At 27.8% G+C, this 23,895-nt stretch overlaps 2 protein-coding genes across 3 annotated transcripts; both read right to left on the reverse strand.

Annotated features, from left to right (window-relative positions):
- Positions 1-2,334: 2,334 nt before the first annotated feature.
- On the reverse strand, positions 2,335-4,027 carry LOC137828973 (C-8 sterol isomerase). Of its 2 annotated transcripts, none has more exons than XM_068635760.2 (3): positions 3,339-4,027; positions 2,977-3,126; positions 2,335-2,865 (listed from the first exon to the last, which is right to left on the reverse strand). In XM_068635760.2, exons 1-3 carry the CDS (start codon positions 3,957-3,959, stop codon positions 2,575-2,577), a joined length of 1,062 nt encoding a protein of 353 aa, XP_068491861.1. In that variant the 5' UTR covers positions 3,960-4,027; the 3' UTR covers positions 2,335-2,574. The 2 variants fall into 2 exon arrangements, with proteins under 2 accessions (XP_068491861.1, XP_090160347.1); XM_090304221.1 differs by having other exon boundaries at positions 2,977-3,103; positions 3,339-4,024.
- A 10,441-nt stretch (positions 4,028-14,468) lies between these two features.
- LOC137828640 (uncharacterized) lies at positions 14,469-15,378 on the reverse strand. Its single transcript, XM_068635295.2, has one exon. It carries the CDS (start codon positions 14,982-14,984, stop codon positions 14,613-14,615), a length of 372 nt encoding a protein of 123 aa, XP_068491396.1. The 5' UTR covers positions 14,985-15,378; the 3' UTR covers positions 14,469-14,612.
- Between the last annotated feature and the right edge of the window lie 8,517 nt (positions 15,379-23,895).

Genomic DNA, 23,895 nt, shown 5'->3' on the forward strand with positions numbered 1-23,895 from the left:
TGTCATTTGTGCTTGGCTCTTGTTGACGCCCTTGTTCAAGCTAAATGAAGTAAAACAGATATGCAGATCAAACAGACATGTACACCACACATCAGAAGTAACAACGTAAAAAAAAGAAGAAGAAAGAAACACAAAACCCCCACAAACCTTTCTCTTTTCTTCTGTCGCTACATCTCTCCAACCCTCTCCATTCTCTCTTCATTTCTCACTCCATACATCATCTATTTTAGAATTTGATTGCTCGCGTGGTATATGAGGAGGTAAGGAACATTTCTATCCGATAAGATTTTCAAACAGAGTAAGTTCATTTTTACTCTAAAGAATCTTTATTCTTTATTTTTCTTTAGGATTTAGTCATCAATCTTGGTAGAATTACTGTAATAAATGAGGTTTCAAAACACAAACAAAATTGATTTCCCGAGGCGTGAGTGATCACTGTCCGTAAGGACCTATCCGCGGTGTATTGCGCAAGTCCCCACCCCATAAAACCGGCTCAATAAGGTAAGGTTTGCACCCACTTATATACAATGAAATGCTCTAATCTCTAGTCGATGTGGGATCTCCAACACCCCCCCCTCACGCCGAGAGTGATAGATAGAAGCTCGTGCGTGGGACTATATATTATGGGTGGTCCGATAGCGGGTGGCACGATAGGCTCAACACAAACACTCGCTAGGATAGGCTCAAAATGGCTCTGATACCATGTTACGAAGTGGACTTTAAGCCTAACTCAACCCCATAAAACCGGCTCGATACGGTGAGGTTTGCACCCACTTATATACAATGAAAGGCTCTAATCTCTAGTCGATGTGAGATCTCCAACACACGTGAGAGATGCATTTTCTGAAGCAAAGGGTTGCAGTATTTATATATGGAGAAAATAACTGCATCCCACTACATGAGCAAAACTACTTCCCACGGTCAAGGCGGTTTCGAGCTGTTGCGGAGAAGAAGACCGTGTCTACTGAATATTTTTTGTTCTATTTGGATAACTTGCATTAGACCCTTATATCGTGAAGCTTAAACTGATGAGATAACATTCTAGAAGTTGCTTGGAAAGCAAGCAATTAAGTTAAGATAAATTAACTTTAAGTTTCAATAGTATCATAGGTTAGAAGATCTGGATGTAGAGGGGACGTAGTCCCAAGTTTCAATTTCTCTTGCAGGGATGCTATTTGATAAAATTGTTTGATTTTATGTTGTGTGAACATGTATAAATATTAGATTTTGATAGTTTGGAAGTTAAATATTGTTTTTATGTTGGAAAAGTTATTGAATTTTATGAATTTTTAAATGTTAAGTGATTGAATGATATGTATTATATATGAATGATGAAAATTGTATGAAATTGACGAGTTGTTGTTTGATAGTACATTAAGTATGAAAAATCTATGTTTAAGAGAGATATTTTAGCTTCACTAATGATCTAAGTTATATAGACTAAAATATAAGGTGACGAGAAGCTGACGAGGGAGTAGACACTGTTATCGTTATTGGATATTTGAATTTATCCTTCATGTGTAGTCATTGTGATTGAAATGAAATCAAAGTACTATAAATTGAAATGAAATTCAATGATTGTAATTGAAAATAGATCCATGTGTGATATATATGAATGATGAAATTGGTATTGAAATTTTATATAACAACATTTAAAGAAATGTTTATAAATGGTTAGTTGATTGGTTCTTTTTGCATGTTATAGAATTTCTTTACATTAGCTTACCATTATTTTTCTTGTTGTGTTGTGAGCTCGACACAAGCAGATGATATGATCATACATGTGTCGAAGGGTCTTGAAAACTTTAGTATGTTGTTTTGAACCTTATATTTTAAATATTTGTATTCCTATAAGTTCTAATCATGTATTAGAAATGTTTTTAAAAACACTAAACTTATATAGAAACATGTAAAATTTGTATTGTAATAGTTAGATGAAATTTTTTGGGAGTGTTAAATCATATATGAAATCATACATGGTAAGAGGAAAAGAGTTATTTGAGAATATATTATTCCTCTGATATGATCAATCAAATCAAATGCTTTTGCTCTAAGATAGTATTTACAAATTTTCTGGCTCCACCAAGTTTTGTTGCAGAAAATATATTAAGAGTTAAGCGAAAGAGCAATGCCAGGCATTGCAGTAGTGTGTGCATAAAGAGGGAAACCAAATGAAAGAATCCAATTTCGACCGAGGAGGTTGATGTAAAGACACCAAAGAAATGGATGTTAGATTTCAGTTCTGGAAAGGTGAAGTTATAAGCTAAAATCACAGGGAGCAGGGACCAGTCGGAGCGAAGGTGCACCTCATAACAACTTTGATGTTCTTACTTGTTCTCAAATGTCCAAGTCCAACCTTTTCCATTTGCATTTGTCCTAAAATACTCTTGTATTCAAATGTATAGCATTGCAGGGTAAATTGGGATAGTCAAAACATATACAAATGAATATTCAAAATTAAAAGGTAAAAATACACACCAGACTTGAACTAAAGAAAATAGAGCTCCTCACAAGAGATGAGGGCAGGACTATGCTGATGATTAAAGAGCCATAATTCCAAAATCTACTCTTCAGTCAAGTTGGGATTTGAGCCCCTTTGTTTGCACTGAATCCATTGTAGTTGTTATCTTCCAATGCGACAGATAGCCAGAAATCTTTCTTCAGTCTGCCAACAATTCTTGAAAACCAAAACTTGAGGAACTCCCATGCTGCAGAATACAGCCTTGTACCATCAATAATAGAGCTCCTTTGATATTCAAGAACCCAACTGTTGGGGTCTAATTGCACTGCTGAAGCACCCCATTTTGGTTGCACCCATGAAGTATTGCGCTTCCGAATCAAGTAGCCTCCTTGTCCACCATTCCACTTTATAAACAGATTGATAACGACTCAGAGTTAGTCAACAACAATCAATCAATCCTAGTCATCCGAACTGCGGATGCTGATTAAAAAAACAAGACATTGCAGAGAATTCACCTCAGTGATTCTTCCTGATAAGAGAGTGAATGTTCGAGAAGAGAACCCATTTGTGAGCAATCCTGCTGTTTGCAAAGGCCATCCCCAGATTGTCACCTTTTCTATTGCAGATTTGTACAATGTACACCTAGAATTCAACAGCAGACCATCCTATACAAAATATTAGTTGTTTTTTGTAAGCAACACTGCCTTATTAACAGCGAAAAAATGTAGTGTAAAATGTGCTTTAGGTTATTTAGTAAAAATTAGCTGTAGTTTCTACATTTTAAAAACGCTAGTTCATAATACGAGGACCAAATTTTACCCAATAATCAACAAAAACAGAATAAAAAAGCTTTCTTTTAAAGAGTAATAATAAATACCTGGCTGATTTCCCACGAGGTATCGGTAAAACTGCAATTTGAAACTTGCCCAACAACAACACCTGCTAACTCTTTGTGCAAAAGCCTCAGCTTTTCATTCAAATCACGCACTCGGCTACATTTCTCACCGACCCTTTTGATCACGTGCGGCGACAAAGCAGGCTTGAAAACCCCAGATACCACCGAGGAGAAAACAAGGTCCGCAGATAAAAGGAATACAAAAAAGAGAAGCAACCTGAAGAAACTGAAAGCAGAGGTTTGTTGTCTCATGCTCTGCTTCTCGATTTCGTGGCTGGAGTCTGATCTGGCACTTGATTTGGAGAGAGGAGTGGACGATGAGAGCTGAAACGAACTGGATCGGGGAGTGGACAGAACGGAGGCATCGAAGGAGATAGGGGTGCAGAGAACGTTGTTGTTGTTGTTGTTGTTAGGTTTAGAGAGCTTGGTGAGGGTGCTTTTGTGGACGCTTGTGGGCATGAGATCGAGGGTGGCATTGATGCTGGCCAAACACATTTCGCAATTGCAATTGGCATCTTTCTTGCAACCGGGAAAGTAGCAGCTGCTGTCACGGTTATCTTCTTCCCATGATTTTGATTTTGATTGCACAAAAACGGTTCCCATGGTTTCTTCCTTCTCCCAACACAGATTGTTTGTTTTTATTTTTCAGTTTTTATTTTTCCTATAACACCTTCGAACGTGGGTTTCAGGCCCCACTTTGAATTTGAATCCCAACGGTCATGTTCGTTTTTTAGGATTTTATTTTATTTTAGTTGTTAAGGTGTTTTCAAATTTCAAAAATTAAATATTCTGAGTCCGTCTTTCTAAAAAGTTAGTAAAACAATATTATTTTCTTGTTAAATTTTCTCTCTCTTTTACACTTTCATTATATAGTAACATGTATAATAATATCTTTTATTGAATAAAAAAAAATCGTATATCATTATTTCTTTAATTTCTAAATAAGTATATGATGTAAATATGATTTTGGAGATTGAAATTGTAAATATGATTTTTTTTTCTTATTTTAATTAGCAAGCTTCATATTTTTGATAAAAAAAACTATTGATATATATTTTTTTTATTATTATTATTATTATTATTCTACACAAAATTATAACAATTATCAGTAAATATTTTCTTCTTAAATATTGTGGGTATAGATTTGATAAATTTATAACTTTTTTTAAAAAAAATTACTGCATTTATTTGTGAAGTATGCATTTGCATTAGGAATTCAAGTACGAGTAAAAAGCTCTTTATTGAATAGGAATAAAGAAGTTGATGAGAATATAAGAAAAAAAATCCACTTAAATGTTTCTAAATTGAAGTGGACAAGATAATTTTGATTTTTTTTTTCCTAATTCACTAATAAATTGGAAGAAAATGGGTTATTAAATATAATTTCAATGGAAGTGTTAAGGGATGATTACTGATTTCTTGAAACAAACAAATCTGATACGGATATATTAATGTTAATGATCTTATTATCTCTATTAATGAGTAGTAGTTATGTAAAAAACTTAAAAGATCATTTTTAATCAATGTTTTCACATGAAAGATTTGGAAAAACTTAGATTCTTTTTAGGAATTGAAGTTGCACAAAACTCATGATATTTTTTTTATGTCAAATGTGTACTTTTTTAAGTTGGACTATTGGAAGCTAAGGTGACCAGACTCCTCTTAAACAAAATCAAATATTAATATTATTTATTCTCAATTGTTTAATTGTAGTCATATACTTGTGTAATTCATGGAACAATCAAATGATCAACATTGGAAAAGAACATTCAAAGTCGTTTGACATTTGAAGGATATTTTGTTGCATGTTGATTGTGATATCAAATTGTAATTCTAATATTGTTTGGAAATATTGTCTTTTGACACAATGATATTTTATTAGTTATTTCATTTTTTTTTATCTCTTAGAAGACTAAGAAACAATGAATAATATAAACCGTTTATAAAATCTCTTATAAATTGAAATACTTGAAAGCATGTGGTCTACATTTGGTGTGATGCATTATGCGTGTATTATGATAGTTAAACAATATTACACATAATTGTTAATTTTGTTTTTCATAAACGAACAAAGTACATTTAAATCGACTTACACTCCTCAATACAAAATATCTCAACTAAGTATCTTTATATTTCTATGCAATCTACAACAAATTTAATGAAGACTTCAAGCATATGATAAATTAACTTTCTCTTTAATAAATTTAACATTTAGAATCCTCCCATTTCAATTCCACAGGTATTAAAGAATGAAATTATAAACAAAATTTATTTACTTATTTTAGTTGACAAACCTCAATTTTAAATATAAGTTTGAATATAAAATATTATATTTTGGTATTATGATTTTGTATTTAATTATAATAGTTATTGGTAAATATATTATTTTTGATAAGTTTTGATTTTTTTTTTTCTTTTTAGAATCTTATTGTTTTATTTTTGAATTGATATATTAGTAATCATAAAAAGAAAAAGACATGATAGATTGAATTTTTTTAATGTGTACTTAAAAATAATTACGATATATTAAAAACGCATACTTATTTAAAATATGCATAATTAAATTACTCTTTGATTATATATATATATATATATATATATATATATATATATATATTCGAAGTGTTTGTTTATTTTTTAAATACATTTATTTTAAAATAAAATTATAAAATATTATATATATATATATATATAATTATTAAAAATAAACTTTAAATTTAATTCAACTTCATATATATCATATCTGAACCATTCATTCTGATAAATGTTAAAATAATATTTGTTTTAATGTATACTTCACTAATTAATACTTTTTATTGTTATAGTATTTTGTTCATATCATGTTAATATTTATTTATTTTCATTTGGCATAAAAAAAATATAGCTGGAACAACGACTAAGGTTCGTTTACAATTTTTTTATTATCAGGTCATTATTTTACGATTACTTCATCGTATTTATTTTAACTTTGCAACAAATTTTATTTACTCAAGATTAAATCAGACGTTTTACTTGCAAGATCTTCAATACATACTTTTTTTATTTTGCAGTTATATTATTAGTTGTATTCGATTAGTTCAGATTTAGTTATTATTTACAAATCAAAATACTTTAACGGATTTAATTAATAATGTCATCAACTAAAAATAACTACATAGAATGATATGAGGATTTTATTCCAAGTATCATGTTAATTTATATTGAAACAGTTAAACCATTACACTGAGAATTATAATCAAATTAGAGTCTATCTTTTAAAATAAAATTTATTATCAATAGAAGTAAAAGAGAAAGAGTTACATTTTTTTACGTCCTTATTATTTTAAAATTTTGAATTATAATTGATGTTTTAGTATTTTATATGGTTTGTTCATGATTTATTAGAATGGATTTTTTTAAATTCCTCTCACAATAACTAACAAACTGGTACAATTCAAATATGATAAAAAATCTTCTTGAGATGAATTTCAAAATAAGCGAACAAAGTATATAAGAAAAAACTCATTGACATTGAATTCCCTTAAATACTCCTTCTCAAAACTACAACACTACTTATTTTTTTATAGATTTTTTACACATGTTAAGAATCACTAAAAATAACCATTAAATAAAAAATAATTAACTACTATATTTATTACAAAGTGGACTTTAGGCCTAACTTAACCCATAAAACTGACTTATGGAGTGAGATTTGCACCCACTTATATACAATGAAAGGCTATAATCTCTAGTCGATGTGGGATTTCCAACAATATTAACTAAGTTACATACTATTTTATACACTAAAAAATTATTAATATATAAATTAATTTTTATTATTAATAAAAAATTATAAATTAGTTTATAAATTGATATCTAATTAATTACCAAAAGTTTAGTTACCAAATATTTTAGATTTTAAAGTTTAACATTATTAGTTAATTAGCTATCAATATTAACTAATTTATAAATTTTTATTAATAATAAAAATTAATTATATATTAATAATTTTTTAATGTATAAAATATTATCTAATTTAGTTAATATAGTAATTAATATTAAAATTTAATTTATAACTTTTTATTAATATTAAAAATTAATTTATAATTTTTTTTAATATTAAAAACTATTTTATATATCAAAAATATGTTAATCTATAAAATATATCTAATTTAGTCAATACAATAATTAATTATTATTTTTTCTAAAGTATTTTAAACTAATTTATAAATTTTTATTAATATTAAAAATTATTTATATATCAATAATATGATAATGTATAAAATATATCTTATTTAGTCAATACAATAATTAATTATTATTTTTTCTAAAAAATATATAATCTTTTACTCAAATATAATGTTTTGGTGATTAATATTGTAATTAATTTAAAGATAAATTAGAAAGTAAACAAAATCAATACTTCATTGAAAAAATTAGAATAAGAGTGGATTTAGAATTTTTATTAGTAAAAATTCATTGCTGTGGGAGTAGTAACACACATGTTGAAGCAGCCTGTGAAGTTGCAATTCAGCATCATTTAGAAGCAGCTGGCTTCCAGAATGAATTAACTCATTTTTGTTGTCTCTCACCAAAATCGAAGCATCCCATTAAAAGCCATATTCAATGCTATTCCACCAAATTATTTTTTTCACATTTAACTACTTTGAAAAGCACACCAACAACAGAACTAAACACATTACTCAACTTGGTGTGCAACAAATTAGTAGGTAAGAGGTACCTAAAATATTTATATTCCGCCATATGATTTCCAAGTCAAAAGTTTGCAAAATAGCTTGCTAGACCAAAAGTATACTCGAAGATTCTAGTAATTATACTAGATTAAAGTTAAAACAATTAATGAGATGAAGATAGGATCTAATGGTCATTAATGAAATAAATTGATACTTTCCCCCTTAAGCAGGGCTTAAAAAAAGAAGCAAACATCATAAAAACTTAAGGTGGCCAGTTTTCCAACCACATAAATATTCCCAAGAATTACCTTGGAGGGAGGGATTGTTTGGAAACATTTTGTGGCTTATGTAAGAGTAGAGTAGAGGTACAATTAGATTCAAAATAATGGTATGAGAAACTAATTTTGCTTTATAAATCAGTTTTATAATGTTGAGTTAAATTTAAAGTTTATCTTTTTAATATGATATCATAGTCATTTATAATTTGTATAAACAGGTATGAGAGTAAGTCTAGTGATAAAAATTATGGTTAAGTTCATGTATAAAGTTATTCATAATTATTCATTTTTTATTGTCGATAAAATAAATAATTTAGAATTTATAAATCGTTATAGAATTACCATAATATATAGTCTCATATATAGTCTCATGCACGAGTTGGTAGTTTTAGTATGATGAAGATGTGAAATAAAAGCAAACCTCACCTTATAAACTTAATTTTATGAAATTAAATTAGGTTTAAAATTCATTTATGAAGTCAGGAAAGAAACACTCATTACAAATCCTAAAAAAAGAAGTTAACCTGATTTCTAAATATAAAACTCATACTTTATAAAGTAAATAAAGTAGTTTGAAGTTTGTTATTAATTAGATCATGTGAAGATTTTTGTTAATAACTAATATTAGTTAAAGTATATTTATACACATTCTAATTCTATAGACGGTAAAACTTAATATGAAGAATGTTAGTTAATATCATTCCAATAACGAGTTTTAAATCAATTTTTAAGATAGTTTTTTTTTTAATTTAAATGAAAATATATATTTTATTTTTTCTCAATCAATATTATTGATGTATAAAATTCATTTTTTTCAACATTAAATATTTATTTAAATGTTATACATATATTTTTAGTATTTGTTTGATTACTTTTTAATTTATTATATAATTTAACTTAAAAAAATTAACATTATAAATTGAACTAATTAACATTTTATTATATAATTTCATATAAAATTTTCATACAATAAAAATTATAAAAAATAAACTCAATATAACAATATTTTAAATAAAAACAAATAAATAAAATAAATTTGATTAATACTTATCAGATTAACTATAGTTACAATAAAATTATTTCTTCAAGTAAAAAAGTATATATATTTTTTTAAAAATAAATAAAAACACTAATTACTATTATATACTTAATAAAAAAATTAATTGTTTCTTAAAAATTAAAAATTATTATTATATAATATACTTTTTCTGAAAAAAACACAAAATTTATACATATGATAAAACTTGTGATTTTCTTCATGTACGGAAATTGAAGGAGGGCTCTTTTGAAAATTTCAACATGCTTCAATTGAAGGGAAAGTTGAGTATAAAAGAACGAAAATACGAAACCTGCGTTGTGAAATCTCACTTTTCCAATAGATTGAGCAATGAATGAGTTCCAAAGTTTTTTCAATGCAATGCTTCTTCTGCCTTCTCAGACATAAATTACATAATGCTATATCCTCCACTATTGGGAAATCTATGATTCTTATACCATTTTTGTTTCACATTGGATTCTCTAAAATTATATTAACATATGCATTAACATGATTTTTAGCTCCATGTTGTAGAATTAATTGTAAATTGAATTAAATTTAAATATTTTTTCTATTCAATAAAAGGATTTGCACTCTATTTTGTAATTAAATTGTTTTATAATAACAACATTCACATATAAATCATATTACTTCAAAATTAATTTCATTTAAAACTAATTTTGTTGATGTTCCTCCAGATATACACTATATCTCTCTCCCTGCTTTGGTGAGAAAAAAAGAGAAAATATAAAACTTCGACAAATAAAAGCAAATGAGAAAAGAAATATAAAACACTTTTATATCTCTCCACTAATAGAAAGATGAAAAAAGATAAAATAATATTACATTAGAAGACAAGAATATCTATAAATTCAAGAAACGTGGCTATTAAAAGAAACTAAAAAGACAAACTTTTTCTTTACTTGTCTCCATACTTTCTAGTGATAACTCATAAATTCTGAAATAATTGATTACGAACATATTTTTCTTATTTTAGATAAAGCAATCTAATTAATATATATATAATTTTAAAATAGATAATCCAAAATAAATGATGGGTGTGCTACGGGTTCAGTAACAACAGAACAAAAAAAAAAGACTTATGAAGACATTGCTCATGACAGTTCTTACAAATAGTTGACCAATGATCAGTTTGAAAATCATTATAAAGACTTTAGATTATATTTTACAAAATGGTTTTCGTTCAACTTAGTTTTTACACTTTAGTCAAAAGTGAAGTGATTTAAAGTGACTTATCTTTGTTTTTATCAAAAAGTAAATTTAAAAAAGAGAGTTAATTAAACATATTTGAACTGTATTAGGCAAATATGTGTTGAAGTGGGATGAAACTCAATTTGTACATCCAAATCATTGATTTGAGGAGTGCATGCAAACAAAACCTAATCAAAATTTTATTAATAGATTGAATTGACCACACTATCTTAGTAACATGATTTTCGGTAATCTTATTATTGACCTTAGCTTTATGAATCGCCCTTTCTAGTTAATTTAAAAGTTTATGGTAAAATTTTTACTTATTGCTTAAGCCCCTCCATAATATTTTAAGAGGATTAAATTGTTTTCTTTCTTAACCATCTAGTTAGCTAACTAAAATTATAGTGTTTTTTAAATTTTAACATATAGAGGTGGAAAACTAAAAAAAGTGACAACCACTTAATATATCAATTGATACGATAAATAAATAAAAATCATTTACCCTTTAAAGTGAGGGATGTACTTTTAAGGAATAAACTATAGAAATGATTGCTAAATCAAATTCAATATATCATACTTTGATTTTCATATTATATAAATATGTTTATATATTATTAAATTTTAATTATTAATTTTCTATTGAATGATTGTAACTGTTTTTACACGAAAAATCTAAATGAACCACTAAGCAACAAAATATGAGGTCATTAAGAATTGTTCACATTATAACTTATTCTTTGAGAAAAAATGGAAAATCAATCATTTCATTTTTGTCGCATGAAAGATCGAAGAACTACGAATTTTTACCAAGATTCAAATTTGTAACTAGTAATAAAGTAGTCACTAAGATTGTATTTAGAGAAATTTATGCAGTAACTAAGTATATATAAAATATTTTTTTAGAATACGAGAATTTGAGGTAAAAAAACTTCAAGATCGTTATTATATGCAGGAGAGGGAACACAAATTGAATGAAGACATCATTTCAATTTATATTTGTTAAACTTTCTAATGTGTAATTAACATTTTTTCTATTCAATCAAAATTTTATTATTATCACCCATAAAATTATTAAAAGTTGTAATCCTTTAAGCAAGTGGATTTAAATATTTTAGTTTCGTAGTCAATTCATTGAATTATTGTACCTAAAGTTCTTATTTTAAGAAAAAGATGATCCATTATTAATCTTCTTTTATTTTATACTAGTAAAAAACAATTGGTTGTCTACTTCATTTCAATTTTTTTTAATTAAAACTAGAATTATAAAATTATATAATTATCTAAATTTCCAGTTAAAACTCATAAGCATTAACAAAAAAGAAATACAGTATCTTAAAATCATTAATTCAATAGAAAAAAGTATATAAAAAGGAAAATTTTGGCTACTTATAGCCACGAGGAAGAATTAATTTGAAAAAAAAGGAGCTCTTTGTGTGAAAGTATGCAAAAAAAGAGAGTTATAAATTTACTTTTTCTAGACATTAAATATTTCCCATTACGAATTTTTGATAGGTTTGCTATAATTATCTAAAAATAAATCATTTTTAAGTGCTCATAAAAAAAATATTTATTTCTTTTCAAATTTAACTTAAATTACACATAAATGAGTTGTTTGATTAAGTCCTCACAGAAAGTTCTTTATCGTTACTAAGGCATTGGCTTCTGCAGTGTAATATTTGTCTGCTTAAACTCAACTTACTTCATTCTCTATATTTTAATGCCCTTCAAAGTTTTAAGCTCTTTTCCAAATTTAATCTTTCAACCGATACCTTCAAAACTATATATGTACATATAACAAAGTTCAATTACAAAAGAAAATAAAAATAAAATTCAAACTTACAGATAATTTATTCAAAACTATATGAAAAGGAGTTAATTAAAACTTAGAAATATAAGATATTTCAAATAATTGTATATAAATTAAATATACCTATATATAAAAGAGATTCCACGTGTATCCAAATTTCTTCCTATTTTGTTCTTATTAATAGTTTATTTTATTGTTTATTTTGAATATTTCAGTTATTTCTTATTTTTAAGTATTTATTAAATAATTAATTATTATTATAATTAATTAAAAACTGTTTTCTTTATTTTTAATTTTTTAAACTAATATTCTGTAATTTCGTAAAAAATAGTTATTAATTTTAAATTTTAAATGTGAAGTAGTTTGTCAAACGAGAAACAAAACATTTTATTAAAGATAAAACAGTTTTTATGAGAAATGTGAAACAATTTTTTTTTCCATATCTTCATCTCTTTTAAAAGTATAACTTTTATTTTTTCTTATTATTTGATTTTGTTGTTATACCTTGTTATTATTATTTGGTTTAATTATTATCCCTTCTTATTATTTAATTTTTATTTTAATAAAATATAAATATAAATATATAAACAAAAAATAAGAATACATTCTCAATTTCCACTTATAAATAATGACAATTATGAGTTATGATGCGTTTCCGAATTTGCATCTAGGTAACTAGCCTATATGCAATAATTAATTATTTTGTAGATGTAGGTAATTGATTGAGCATTTACATAGGAAGAAGGCTCCAGATGAACACTAAAAAGAGATTTTCATGGAATTAACTAACAAATCATAACAAAATAGTCATCAAAGGAATATTATTGAATGCACACACGAGAGATTTTGAAAATCATCTCTAATGGCTGGCAACACACTAACGAAGATTTCATAATTCAACACACCTAAGCTAATTATAATCAAGTGCCATAATGAACATTATTTATTGATACGCCATATTTAACCACAACCAATTGAGTGTCATAGCTACTTGATGGTCCTTCATCTGCTGAAACTTTAATACTGCGATTACCTCAACCTCAAGAAAACTATCATAACCACATACCCAAGTTCAGAGAAGAAAAACAAAAGAGGAAAAGATTATAGCTACGTCATATTAGCTACCACCATTGAATAACATCTTCTGCTACTGTCTTATATCCTGCGTTCTCATTTTTTCTTAGGGTATTATTGATTGTTTGAGACTGCGTAAAACATGACAAATATCTAGGCACTAGGGTGAATAGAGTGCTCTAAAATTGTATCTTAAACCTAACAATTTATTTCCTTCAGGGCAATGTCAATGTATCATCATATTGCTTGACTTGCAAAGTAGGTTATGTAGTATCTTCTGACAAGAAAAATGAGCACAGAAAAAATATGGAGATGTTAAGTTTAAGGAAAATGATGCTGTGATGTTAATATCTTATTAGGCATCTAGAGGAAGATGGAGATGAAGATATAGATAGAAAAGAAAGAAATATTGATACTACGAGAAATATGATGACATAAATCTGTGAAAAAAAACATGTCCTTGTGAAGTTTAAAGAAATATACTTCATTCTACCTTTTCTCTTAATGATTGCTGAATCCTATAAAGATTTAATTAACTTTCATGAAATGTCTTGAATTCTTGTTCTCTTACGAAACTTATCCAATCTAATCCTTAATTGTTCCATTCATCTCAACTTTAAAATTTAGTTAACATTTCAAATAATTTTGAATACCCGAATTCACACAAAATATATCCATTAGACCCATATGAGTGGAAGATATGAGGCTTAAGAAAAATCCAACCTTCCACTTTTTCATAACAATCAAGTCCTAAAAATACTCGTGCTGATAATTAATCAAAGAAGTTTGGTAGTACCCAAAACACTATTTTACCTCTCAGTCTACTCAGAATCATCAAAACAGGTTTTTGGTTTGTACATTTATACGCATAAACGAGTCGAAGTTTTGGAGGAGATTAAAGTTTGAGGTCATCTTTTTTTATTTTTCTTGAAACTAGGTTACTATTTTGCCAATGATGTAAACAAAGAGATGGCAAAGAGGATTAGGAATATTAAACTACAAACTAGAGATCAATTGGAGAAAAAAAAAGAAAGCAGAAGAAAAGACCCTTAATCTGAAACAACACTTCCTGTACATGACAAGAAGAAAGAAGTTATCCCATAGCTAAACCTAAAAACTTTTATTCCCACAAAAGCAGAGTCTCCTCTGCCTCTGCCCTGTTCCCACCTTGCATCAGTACAAACGGAAACTGGAAGAATCTCCCACTTGAGAAGTGCTGGTTGTTGACCTTGTATACTTCTTTGATGAAGATGGAGATTGTGACAAGTCACCAGACCTTCTCCTCAGCATCTGTCTCATCCCATCTGCCACTCTAACTGCAGGGTTTGATTTGAACTTACGGCAGAATGACATGTGAGCCTTCACAGCTTCATCCATAGCAGATGATGTCTTTTTCCCTCCATAGCTCACCTCATCTCTCACTGCTTCTGAGCACAACCCACATAACCATTTTCCATCAAACTTGGACTTTACTTCGCTGATGTAGTCTTGGGTGCAATCCTCCTTCAACCCACAACACTCGCACTTCACAGACTCAATCTCCATCTCTTTATAATAACTGTTTTCAAACTTGTTGTTTTTTGTAAGGATGAGAATCTTTCTTTCTCCTTAAGACATGCAAGAAGGGAATGGAGCACAATGATTGAGGAGGTGTTGTTTATTTACTAGTGTGTAGGATGGTTTTGTTGTTGAAGGAGTAGGAATAGGAATAGGAAGTAGGAAGTGGGTGTTGTGTTGGAATGAGGGGCTTTATGGTGTTTGAGTTTATGTGTGAGAGAGGGTGTTTAAGATGGAGAAATGCCATAATTTGCTCCATGTTCTAAGGGGCATGGGCAGTGGAAAATGTGACAAGGCTGGTCGGAGGGACCTTTGCTCTGCCCTTTTCTAGCATTTAATATTTTAATTCTATTCAAACCCAAAATGTAAAATAAGTGGGACAAAGAGGTGGCTACCCTTAACACTTAATACCATCTATATATATATATAATCATCTTCTATTGCATTTTTACTAACTTCTTAGTCCTTCTTTCTATTTTTTTAGTGTTCTTCAATATTTTATACTATTGCATGCATAATTTCTCCTTATTAATTATTTTACAACAAATACTTAGACTTCAACAAAGAGTTAGATCACAGTGTTTCAATATAATTAATTTCGAAAACTCTAGTCACACAAGCCCAACTATCATTCTCTTTATAGTATAATATATATAAAAGTAATTCTATTTTAGAGACAACTAATCTGTGTTTAAATAATAGAGTTAATTGATTCATGTGTTCGATCCGTGAGTGTAACTACTTTACTTTCCAATTCACCCCATACTTTTATCTTATTTAATATATTTATTTTGAAATAAAAATAATATTTTTACACATTTGTTGTATATAACTATTATTTTTATTTAGCCATATCTAATAAATATAATGGAAATTGTTAAATAATAAAAATCTATTTATGTTATTTTGACTTCATCACAATAATTAATGTCAATATATAATTATTTGATTAATTTTAAAAGTAAAATATTCAACTTTAAGTTTTCTTAATTCATAAGTTTTTGTTTTTATAGAATCTAATTAACGTAGGTTGTTCACGTTTTTATTTATTTTTTCACTTTTATTTCATTTTAAGAATTGAAGGTGAAGTGAAAGTTTCATGTTAGGTAAAGATGTGTAAGATCAACCATATATTTATTATTTTAAGGTTATAGATTAAAAAAATTCAAATCTTATATATATATATATATTTGTTATTGTAAATATCTGTTCTTGTAAATCCAAACTCTTGATTTACGAATGTGGCTTAACCGTCTTTTTAACCCTAATTCAGAAACGCGTCACTTACGTTTTGATATTCTCGTTTCTCTCGCGCTTCGTTTCTCTTATGTGCTTTCTCTTCTCTTACTCTTTTTTTTTGCATTGCCTTCGTGTCATCGGTAAGCATTATCTTCCTCTCTTCTTCTTCACCATTGATTTTTGTATGTTTTGTGGTTCTCTTGTGTTTTCATTGCTAAGGTCATGCTTGGGAAGGTTTTTGTTTGCGCTTTCTATTGTGTCTTCCTCGTCGTTGTTGCCGTCTTGTTTCGTCATATATTTACGTTTCATTGGAGAATTTTTATTTGCGTTTTTTGGACTTCCATTGGGATGAAATAGGAAGATGTATAATATGCACCAAGAGATCAAAAGAAATGCTAAAATAATGATCAAAGTTAAGAACTTTGATTAGAAACCCAATCAAGAGCGAGAAAAAAAAAAGAAACCCTAAACGTTTCTCGTAAATGCGGCTATATATATAGTTGTCTTCTTATCTCTTTCATTTATAACTGCGTGCTCATCAAATGCGGTTATATAGTCACCCTTATAAATGTAAAATAGCCGCATTCGTTTTGCTTTTCTGCACTAATATTATCAAAAAGTGAAAAAAGTTATCATTGTCCTTCCAAAGGGATAGAAACTATAAGTTCCTTATTACTCTTAGGTCCACACACAAACTTAAAGGCTAGTGTGTCATTTTCATTTATCCAAAACATAGGGTTGATGACCACAAATACTAAACCGTAAAATTTGGAAACAAAAGTAGTATTTATAAATTATTGGTGTTAAATCTTTCAGTATATCTCATAAGAAAATTTTAATAATATGAAAACCAATAATTTATCTTGATAACCGATTCAAATGGAGTCAAACATGTTCCATCATAATAAAATTTAACAATTAGGATTAGTAAAAGTATTGAGATGGTTGGTAGAGATAAATATTTTTTTATGAACAAAGAATGAATACACTACAAGAAAATCATGAAATAGAAACCAATTTTTAGAAACCAAAATAATTAGTTGCAATAGTAACTAAATTAGAGACCATTTTATAAACTGAAATAAAAATTGGTTTCTAAATTAGTTTCTATTATTTTCTATTATTGTTAACTAGTTTCTAAATTGGTATCTAATTAGCCACCAATGTTTTATCTACCAATTATTTAGTTTCTAAATTTAGTCTCTAAAACCTTGGTTGCTAATTAGAGACCAATTTAGAAACTATTTAACAATAATAGAAAATAATAGAAACTAATTTAGAAACCAATTTTTGTTTTAGTTTCCAAAATGGTATCTAATGTAGTTACTATTGCAACTAATTATTTTGGTCTCTAAAAATTGGTTTCTATTTCATAATTTTCTTGTAGTGATAAAACTAAATAAATATTTTAGGAATATTCAAATCCTTATACAAAAGATGGTTGGTGAAATAAACATGTTATGATCTAGTAGTAAACTCATAATAAAATCCTTGAAGGTGATTCATGATCTTTTATATAAGTTTAATCTAACTTATAGGAATTGAATCTTTTCGGTATATTCTCATATGAACATGTGTAAAGTTTCTTCTTCTTTTTAGATATGAGAGGTGTAACTTTCAATTTCTCCCATTGAAGAACATATTCAAAGCTTATGGAGGGAGTGAACATATTTAGAGTTCATACCTAGTTGGACATGTTATTGTGGTGTTCATGTATTAAAAGTGGTATGAGGTATGGTCTATGTAGTACAGACACTGACACAGACACTGATATGACACGAACATGGACACAGAGATAAGTATAATCTTTAAAATGTAGGACACAGGGACACAGATATATATATATATTATATAATTATAAATTATATAAATTAACAATAAAGATTTATGTACACAAGTATGTTCTAGATTATTTTTTAAAGCAAAAAGATGTTTTTCATGACTGGTTCAAAAGTATTTGTTTCTTATTTTTATAATCATAATAAAAATTTATATAATAAGTTTGAGTTTTTAGAAAATTAATGTATTTTTTCTTTATAAAATTGTGTTAGAACCGTACTAAAATTGTCAGAAATCTAACAAATACTTTTTGAATTGGACACTTCACGGATATTGTCCTACAAATGTCATACAAGTGTCGATGTCCAATACGAGTATCCGACACCGACACGCCATTTAAGAAAAGTGTCTAAGTTTCGTAAGGATGGTAAACTTAAGAAACATTGGATGGTAAACTTAAGAAACATTGGAGGAGAATTTAAACACTTGTTATATTATCCATTCAACTCCTTCATTTGTCGTTTCATTTTAACTTTCTGCGGCTATGCTTCTGCCGCATTCATCCACCTAATACCATTATATTCCTTTTCAAAATCCAACCACATTTTTCTTATAATACTTTTTGTTTCTATGCACTGCTGTCAACTTTGTTGTCCCATATAATATTACAACAATAATGTGAATCTAATCCTTCATGCAAAATGCAAAAGGTGAAAACAAAAAGAATCTCACCCGTCAACTCTTAAGCCTCATTATTTATGTTTGCCTTGTACTTATAAAACATATATATATATATATATTTATGAAAAAAGTTCTTAATAATTTATCTTACATATAAACAAATTTTAGTTTATGGAAAAAATATCTACTTTTCTTAAATTCTTATAGAAAATTTGTTCAGAATATGTATATGGTGCAGAGTTGATGATGATGATGAGTGAATGATTTGTCACATGGTTGGAGTTATGTTTAAGTATTGGTTGGAAGTGTTGAAAAGTTGAATGGTGTTCACATGGCAACCCACATGGCACTTACCTTCCTAATGTGGATTCTTTGTTTTGTTTTCCATCCAACCACTCCTCATTTGAATTTGGACTATCAATCATCTACCTCTTCGTAACCTACTTTTTAGTCTTCACAACTCAAAGTTATCTTTAGACACTATTACAGATAGATCATAACCACAAAAGTCCAAATCAATCATCATTATGCCTTAATTTAATCTCTCTCCATCATCATTACCAGTGTTATTGTCTCTCTAAAATTACAATGCCAGCAACCACCACCATTATCAAATGCAAATGCTGCATGCGTCTAGGAAAAATATGTAATACTTCTCCTTTCTTTTTAATATAAAATGTTAGTTTTGATTCTCATCTCTTTACCATTTTTTTATTTTGGTAAAATTTTAAACTATTATTTTTAGTTATTTTAAATGTCTAAATTTGATTTTAATTTAACTTTTCAAGTGTTAAATAAATTTTTAGTTGATATACTATTACACGAAATTAATTTTTATTTTTAGTCAAAACTTTAAACATCAATTATCAATTATCACATATAGTAAGGAAACTATTAAAATAAATTACTAATTTTTTTTTACGTAATAAAATTTTCAAAGTAAGAAATATTTTAATATTATAATCTACAACAAAAATTTATTTATCATGTAAAAAAAATTAATAAAAACTTTTCAATAATTTTCTTTTATACGTATAAAAAATTCTAAAATTTGACAAAAATCATGAAAGTAAAAAATAAAAAACATATTTTAAAGATATGTTAAAAGTTTTATATGATACAACATTAAATTACAACATTTGTATGTATAATTTGAAATATTTAGTTAATTTTATATATTTAACACAAGTAATTATGTAGTTTTATATAATATTTTACATTTGAAAGTTATAAAGCTCAAATACTTCTATTAAATGGTGTAATGGTATGTCGTATAAAGTAAAATGTCCAATTCAAAAAAATATTTGTTAGATTTTAAGAAACAAATTCCTTTGAACCAGTCATAACAAATATTTTTCAGTTAAAAAAAAACTAAAACATACTTGTACACATAAATCTTTATTGTCAATTTAAATAATTCATAATTATATAATATATAGATATGTGTACTCGTGTCTTACATTTTAGATGTTATTTATCTCCATATCAATGTCTGTGTCAGTATTTGTGTAAAATAATTTTAAAATAATAATTTTTAGTTAAAAAAAAATAAAGAAAAAATTTTCAGACACTAAAATAAAAAATCACAACATGTTTAAATTCATTAATGTCTTTTAGGTATCAAACAACACTTTGAAAATTCTACTCCATGTTCTTTTTTCTTAAATTAAAAATCAGGTCAAGATATTTAATACCTCCTGCAACAATGCCACTTGTTTCTTACAAAAAAAAAGTACTTCCAATAACATTATTTTCATTTACCAAAAAATATTAGACTCACTTACGTGATGTGTTTTTCTTTTATATGTCGTTATATAACATGTGAATTTTGGGTGTAAAATTATCTTGTAAAGAAGAATGGACTAAAGGGTTCGAAGTTCTCTTTCCAGTGTTCAAGTTTGTTACATAATAAAATACATGTTTAATTTGACATTAGAGATTAAAGTTAAATATATATAAATTTATGTCCAAATTAAAACTATTTGAATCCGAATATTGAAATATGAATCGAAAACATGATCCCTGACACTAACCAAAAAGCCTTTAAAAAAACTGGGTGTCATAATCTTTTCACTGACAAATACATTTATTGAACCAATAGCTTCGTGGAATTCAGAACATAATCCAAAGATCTTTCAGACATTATTGGGTTGTGTAAGTGTGTATCTCAGGAATACTTTATTATGTGGGACATCTTATGTATACCCAAAAAATAAATCACAATAAACATGACCAGGATCTTGTATTCATGATGAAACCGTGTTCTGAACATTTTTCTTTTATTAATTGCTAATGGGGCATCCATCTTCATACCTGCGAGGACGATTGATAATTTTGTCTCAAAACAGCTATATTTCAAAAGTTGAATCCTCTTATCTGAAAAGCTTTTTGGGTATTGTTAGCCACTGTGTCCTAAAGAAACACTATATAATCACTTTCCATCCAAAAATCTTTTATGAGTGAAACAAGAAGTAGACAGAGAAAATAAGATGTAACCAACACAAAAAGAAAAATGAAGCTGCCTCAAACAAACTGCTTCAGTAATTTTATTATATGTTGAGAAAAAGACGTCAATGAGTATAGAAAATGCAAGTAAGGTTCTTATTCAATGCATTTCTTTATTTATTTAACCCATGGTCGAAAGATAAAACAATTGATACATCAAATAAGATATTATTATGTGTAAGTAGTAGTGTAAGAATACCTTGTTTTTTCTTAACCGATCGACCTCTATGGATAAAATGCATTAAGCGAATATTAACACAGATTAAAAAGTACAAAATTAAAAATAATAAGATATTAATATAAATTAAACTATACTAAATTAGGAATAATATATTCTTAATATATTATATATTATATGTATTACTTTAAGTTTAATAATAAAATATCTATCAAATATTATAAACAAGTACAATAACTACTTCATTCGGAGATTGGAATACTAACATTAAGAAAAATGTTCATGTTAAGAAGATGAGACCTAAAACTGTTGAAGGTTTCATCTTCTTCTTTTCTTTGGGTAGGTTGTTAGAATTTTGATGTGATCCATCTGGTCTTCACGCTACTCCTTCGACTCAAGTCAGTAAAGAGGGTGTTCGACACTCAGGTGTATACAGGAATAATGACGTACCTTATTCTTTGAAATGTGTTCTATTTATATTATTTTAATAAACTTATTTTATTGGACCTGATTAGTGAAATGGATCACACACTTATGGTTGCATTACATAATTCTTAATGGTAATTTAGTTTCACTGACCTTGGTTTGAACATTAATGATTATATGTGTCAGTCGGCTAAACTGCCTGTAGAATCTCGATCATCTCGATCAGAGAGACCGAATCTCGGACAGCTCAGCCTCGTTCCATACCAGTTCAAAAAAGAAATAAATAAAAAATACAATAAAAAAATGAATTATTCAGCCAATTATAATTATTATCTCAACCTCTGCTGCAATAACAAGTAGTACCAGTTGTTCTGGTTCGATAATAATTTTAACCATTTGTATGCAGAAAATGCCATATCGCAACTTGGCAAGCTCAGGTTGGGATTTATATGGGTTTTCTTCAGCTGCAGAGAAATGAATTAAATTGATTTACTCTATCATGAACTGTACTACGATCATTTTGACGTGACAGGAAGACAACATGTAACACGTATTTATAAGATGTAGTGAGAAAAATTAGAAATAAGTAGAATAGTGGATGGCTGATTTTGAAGTTTGAACGAATTGGTTAATTAAGACAGGCGAGTGTGTGAATCTCACAGTGAGAGTTCCTTATTTAGCAGAGCAGAGCATGCATGGTAAATAAAACAATGTCTTGTGTTTGATTTATGGATGATGAGCAATAATGATTAATGTGAATGGTTGGAAGCAAGAATGAAAAGTAGTCCCATCCCCGGGGAACCCTGTCCTCATGTTACTCATTCATGTTTTTGATAACTCAATTCATTGGTCTCTCACGTATAGGTGTCTCGATGTGTGGCATGGACCAGACCATAAGGCTCCAAAGGGTTTATGTTTGACCCCACTTGTTAGCTTCATCATATTAGGTGTATGACTAAGAAACAGTAGATGGTCACAAAGCATGGTGTGACCCACCATGTGCACAATTACTGTAACATCCACAACCTGCCACATGTGAAGCCGCCATATCCCAACCAGCATTGCCTTAATCTCCCTTTCTTTCCACTCGATTCAGATTGTCTTATTAATGTTTTAGATATTTCTCCTAAGCTTCTTTAATCTTTTACTATGTCATTGTTTCAGGACCAAAATTCGGTGCCATATTCTTTTCTTTGCTAAACGACATTTATACCATACCTGGATCAGGTATATCAGTTCAATCATTATACATTTTCTGTTTTATTACAAACTAAACTCTAACCTCATCAATTTCACAAAACCTGCATCTCACTTCTCACTTGTATAGTATAATTAGAAGGCAAAATACATTAGTTATTTTTCCAATATGTATTTTACTATTCTGAACTCATCTCTGTTACTCCTTTGTTCTGTACTTTATCTTAAGAAAAAGTTTGGCTGAGATCAAAAAGTAAAATACGCATTATAATAATATAATGATAGTGTCAAAATATCATCACAGTTCCAGAACTTACAAACATTATCTATTTTAACAGTGTCATTCAATATTTTATGTAAACTCTTTCATCCATTTCTTTGCTGCTATCTTATCTCATCCTTTCATTCCACAACTTTGAAACGCACAATTATAGTCTGCTTTGGATAAGGGGATGACGGAAGAACACGAGATGGAAAAATGGTAAGGAAACAATTCCGCGTATTTGAGAGTTTACATATTTGTGGATGTGACGAGAATGTGACTGTGGAACTGTTCAAGAATTTGGAATTTCTTTTCTTTCTAATCCGCTATATCATTGCCAAGAAAAAGTGATAAGGTTTTTTCATCCTTCAATAATATTGTATATTCACGTCTTTCACCAAAACAACATTGTATATTCACATCTTTCACCAAAATACAAATGTGTGATATATGTACCTTATTTTTAATACGAACAAGATTTAAATCAATAGTTTTTTCATTAAGTTAAAGTTTACACTTATTTATTAATATTATTATCATCTGATCATATTTTTATATGATATAAAATCTTTAATACATTCATTTACACTAAGATAAGAGAGATTAGACGTATAGGAACAAAGATGAATAAC

This window comes from Phaseolus vulgaris, chromosome 7, assembly GCF_051622355.1.
Source record: "Phaseolus vulgaris cultivar YP4 chromosome 7, ASM5162235v1, whole genome shotgun sequence".
Classification (NCBI taxonomy): domain Eukaryota; kingdom Viridiplantae; phylum Streptophyta; class Magnoliopsida; order Fabales; family Fabaceae; genus Phaseolus; species Phaseolus vulgaris.

What these genes read in the sequence shown, in the direction of transcription:
- LOC137828640 (XM_068635295.2), bottom strand. Translation starts at nt 14,984, where the DNA reads ATGGAGATTGAGTCTGTGAAGTGCGAGTGTTGTGGGTTGAAGGAGGAT.
- LOC137828973 (XM_068635760.2), bottom strand. Translation starts at nt 3,959, where the DNA reads ATGGGAACCGTTTTTGTGCAATCAAAATCAAAATCATGGGAAGAAGAT. An exon ending in CCTCGTGGGAAATCAGCCAG is followed by an intron (nt 3,127 to 3,338) that starts GTATTTATTATT and finishes TATTTTGTATAG; the next exon opens with GATGGTCTGCTGTTGAATTC. An exon ending in TATCAGGAAGAATCACTGAG is followed by an intron (nt 2,866 to 2,976) that starts GTGAATTCTCTG and finishes CTGTTTATAAAG; the next exon opens with TGGAATGGTGGACAAGGAGG.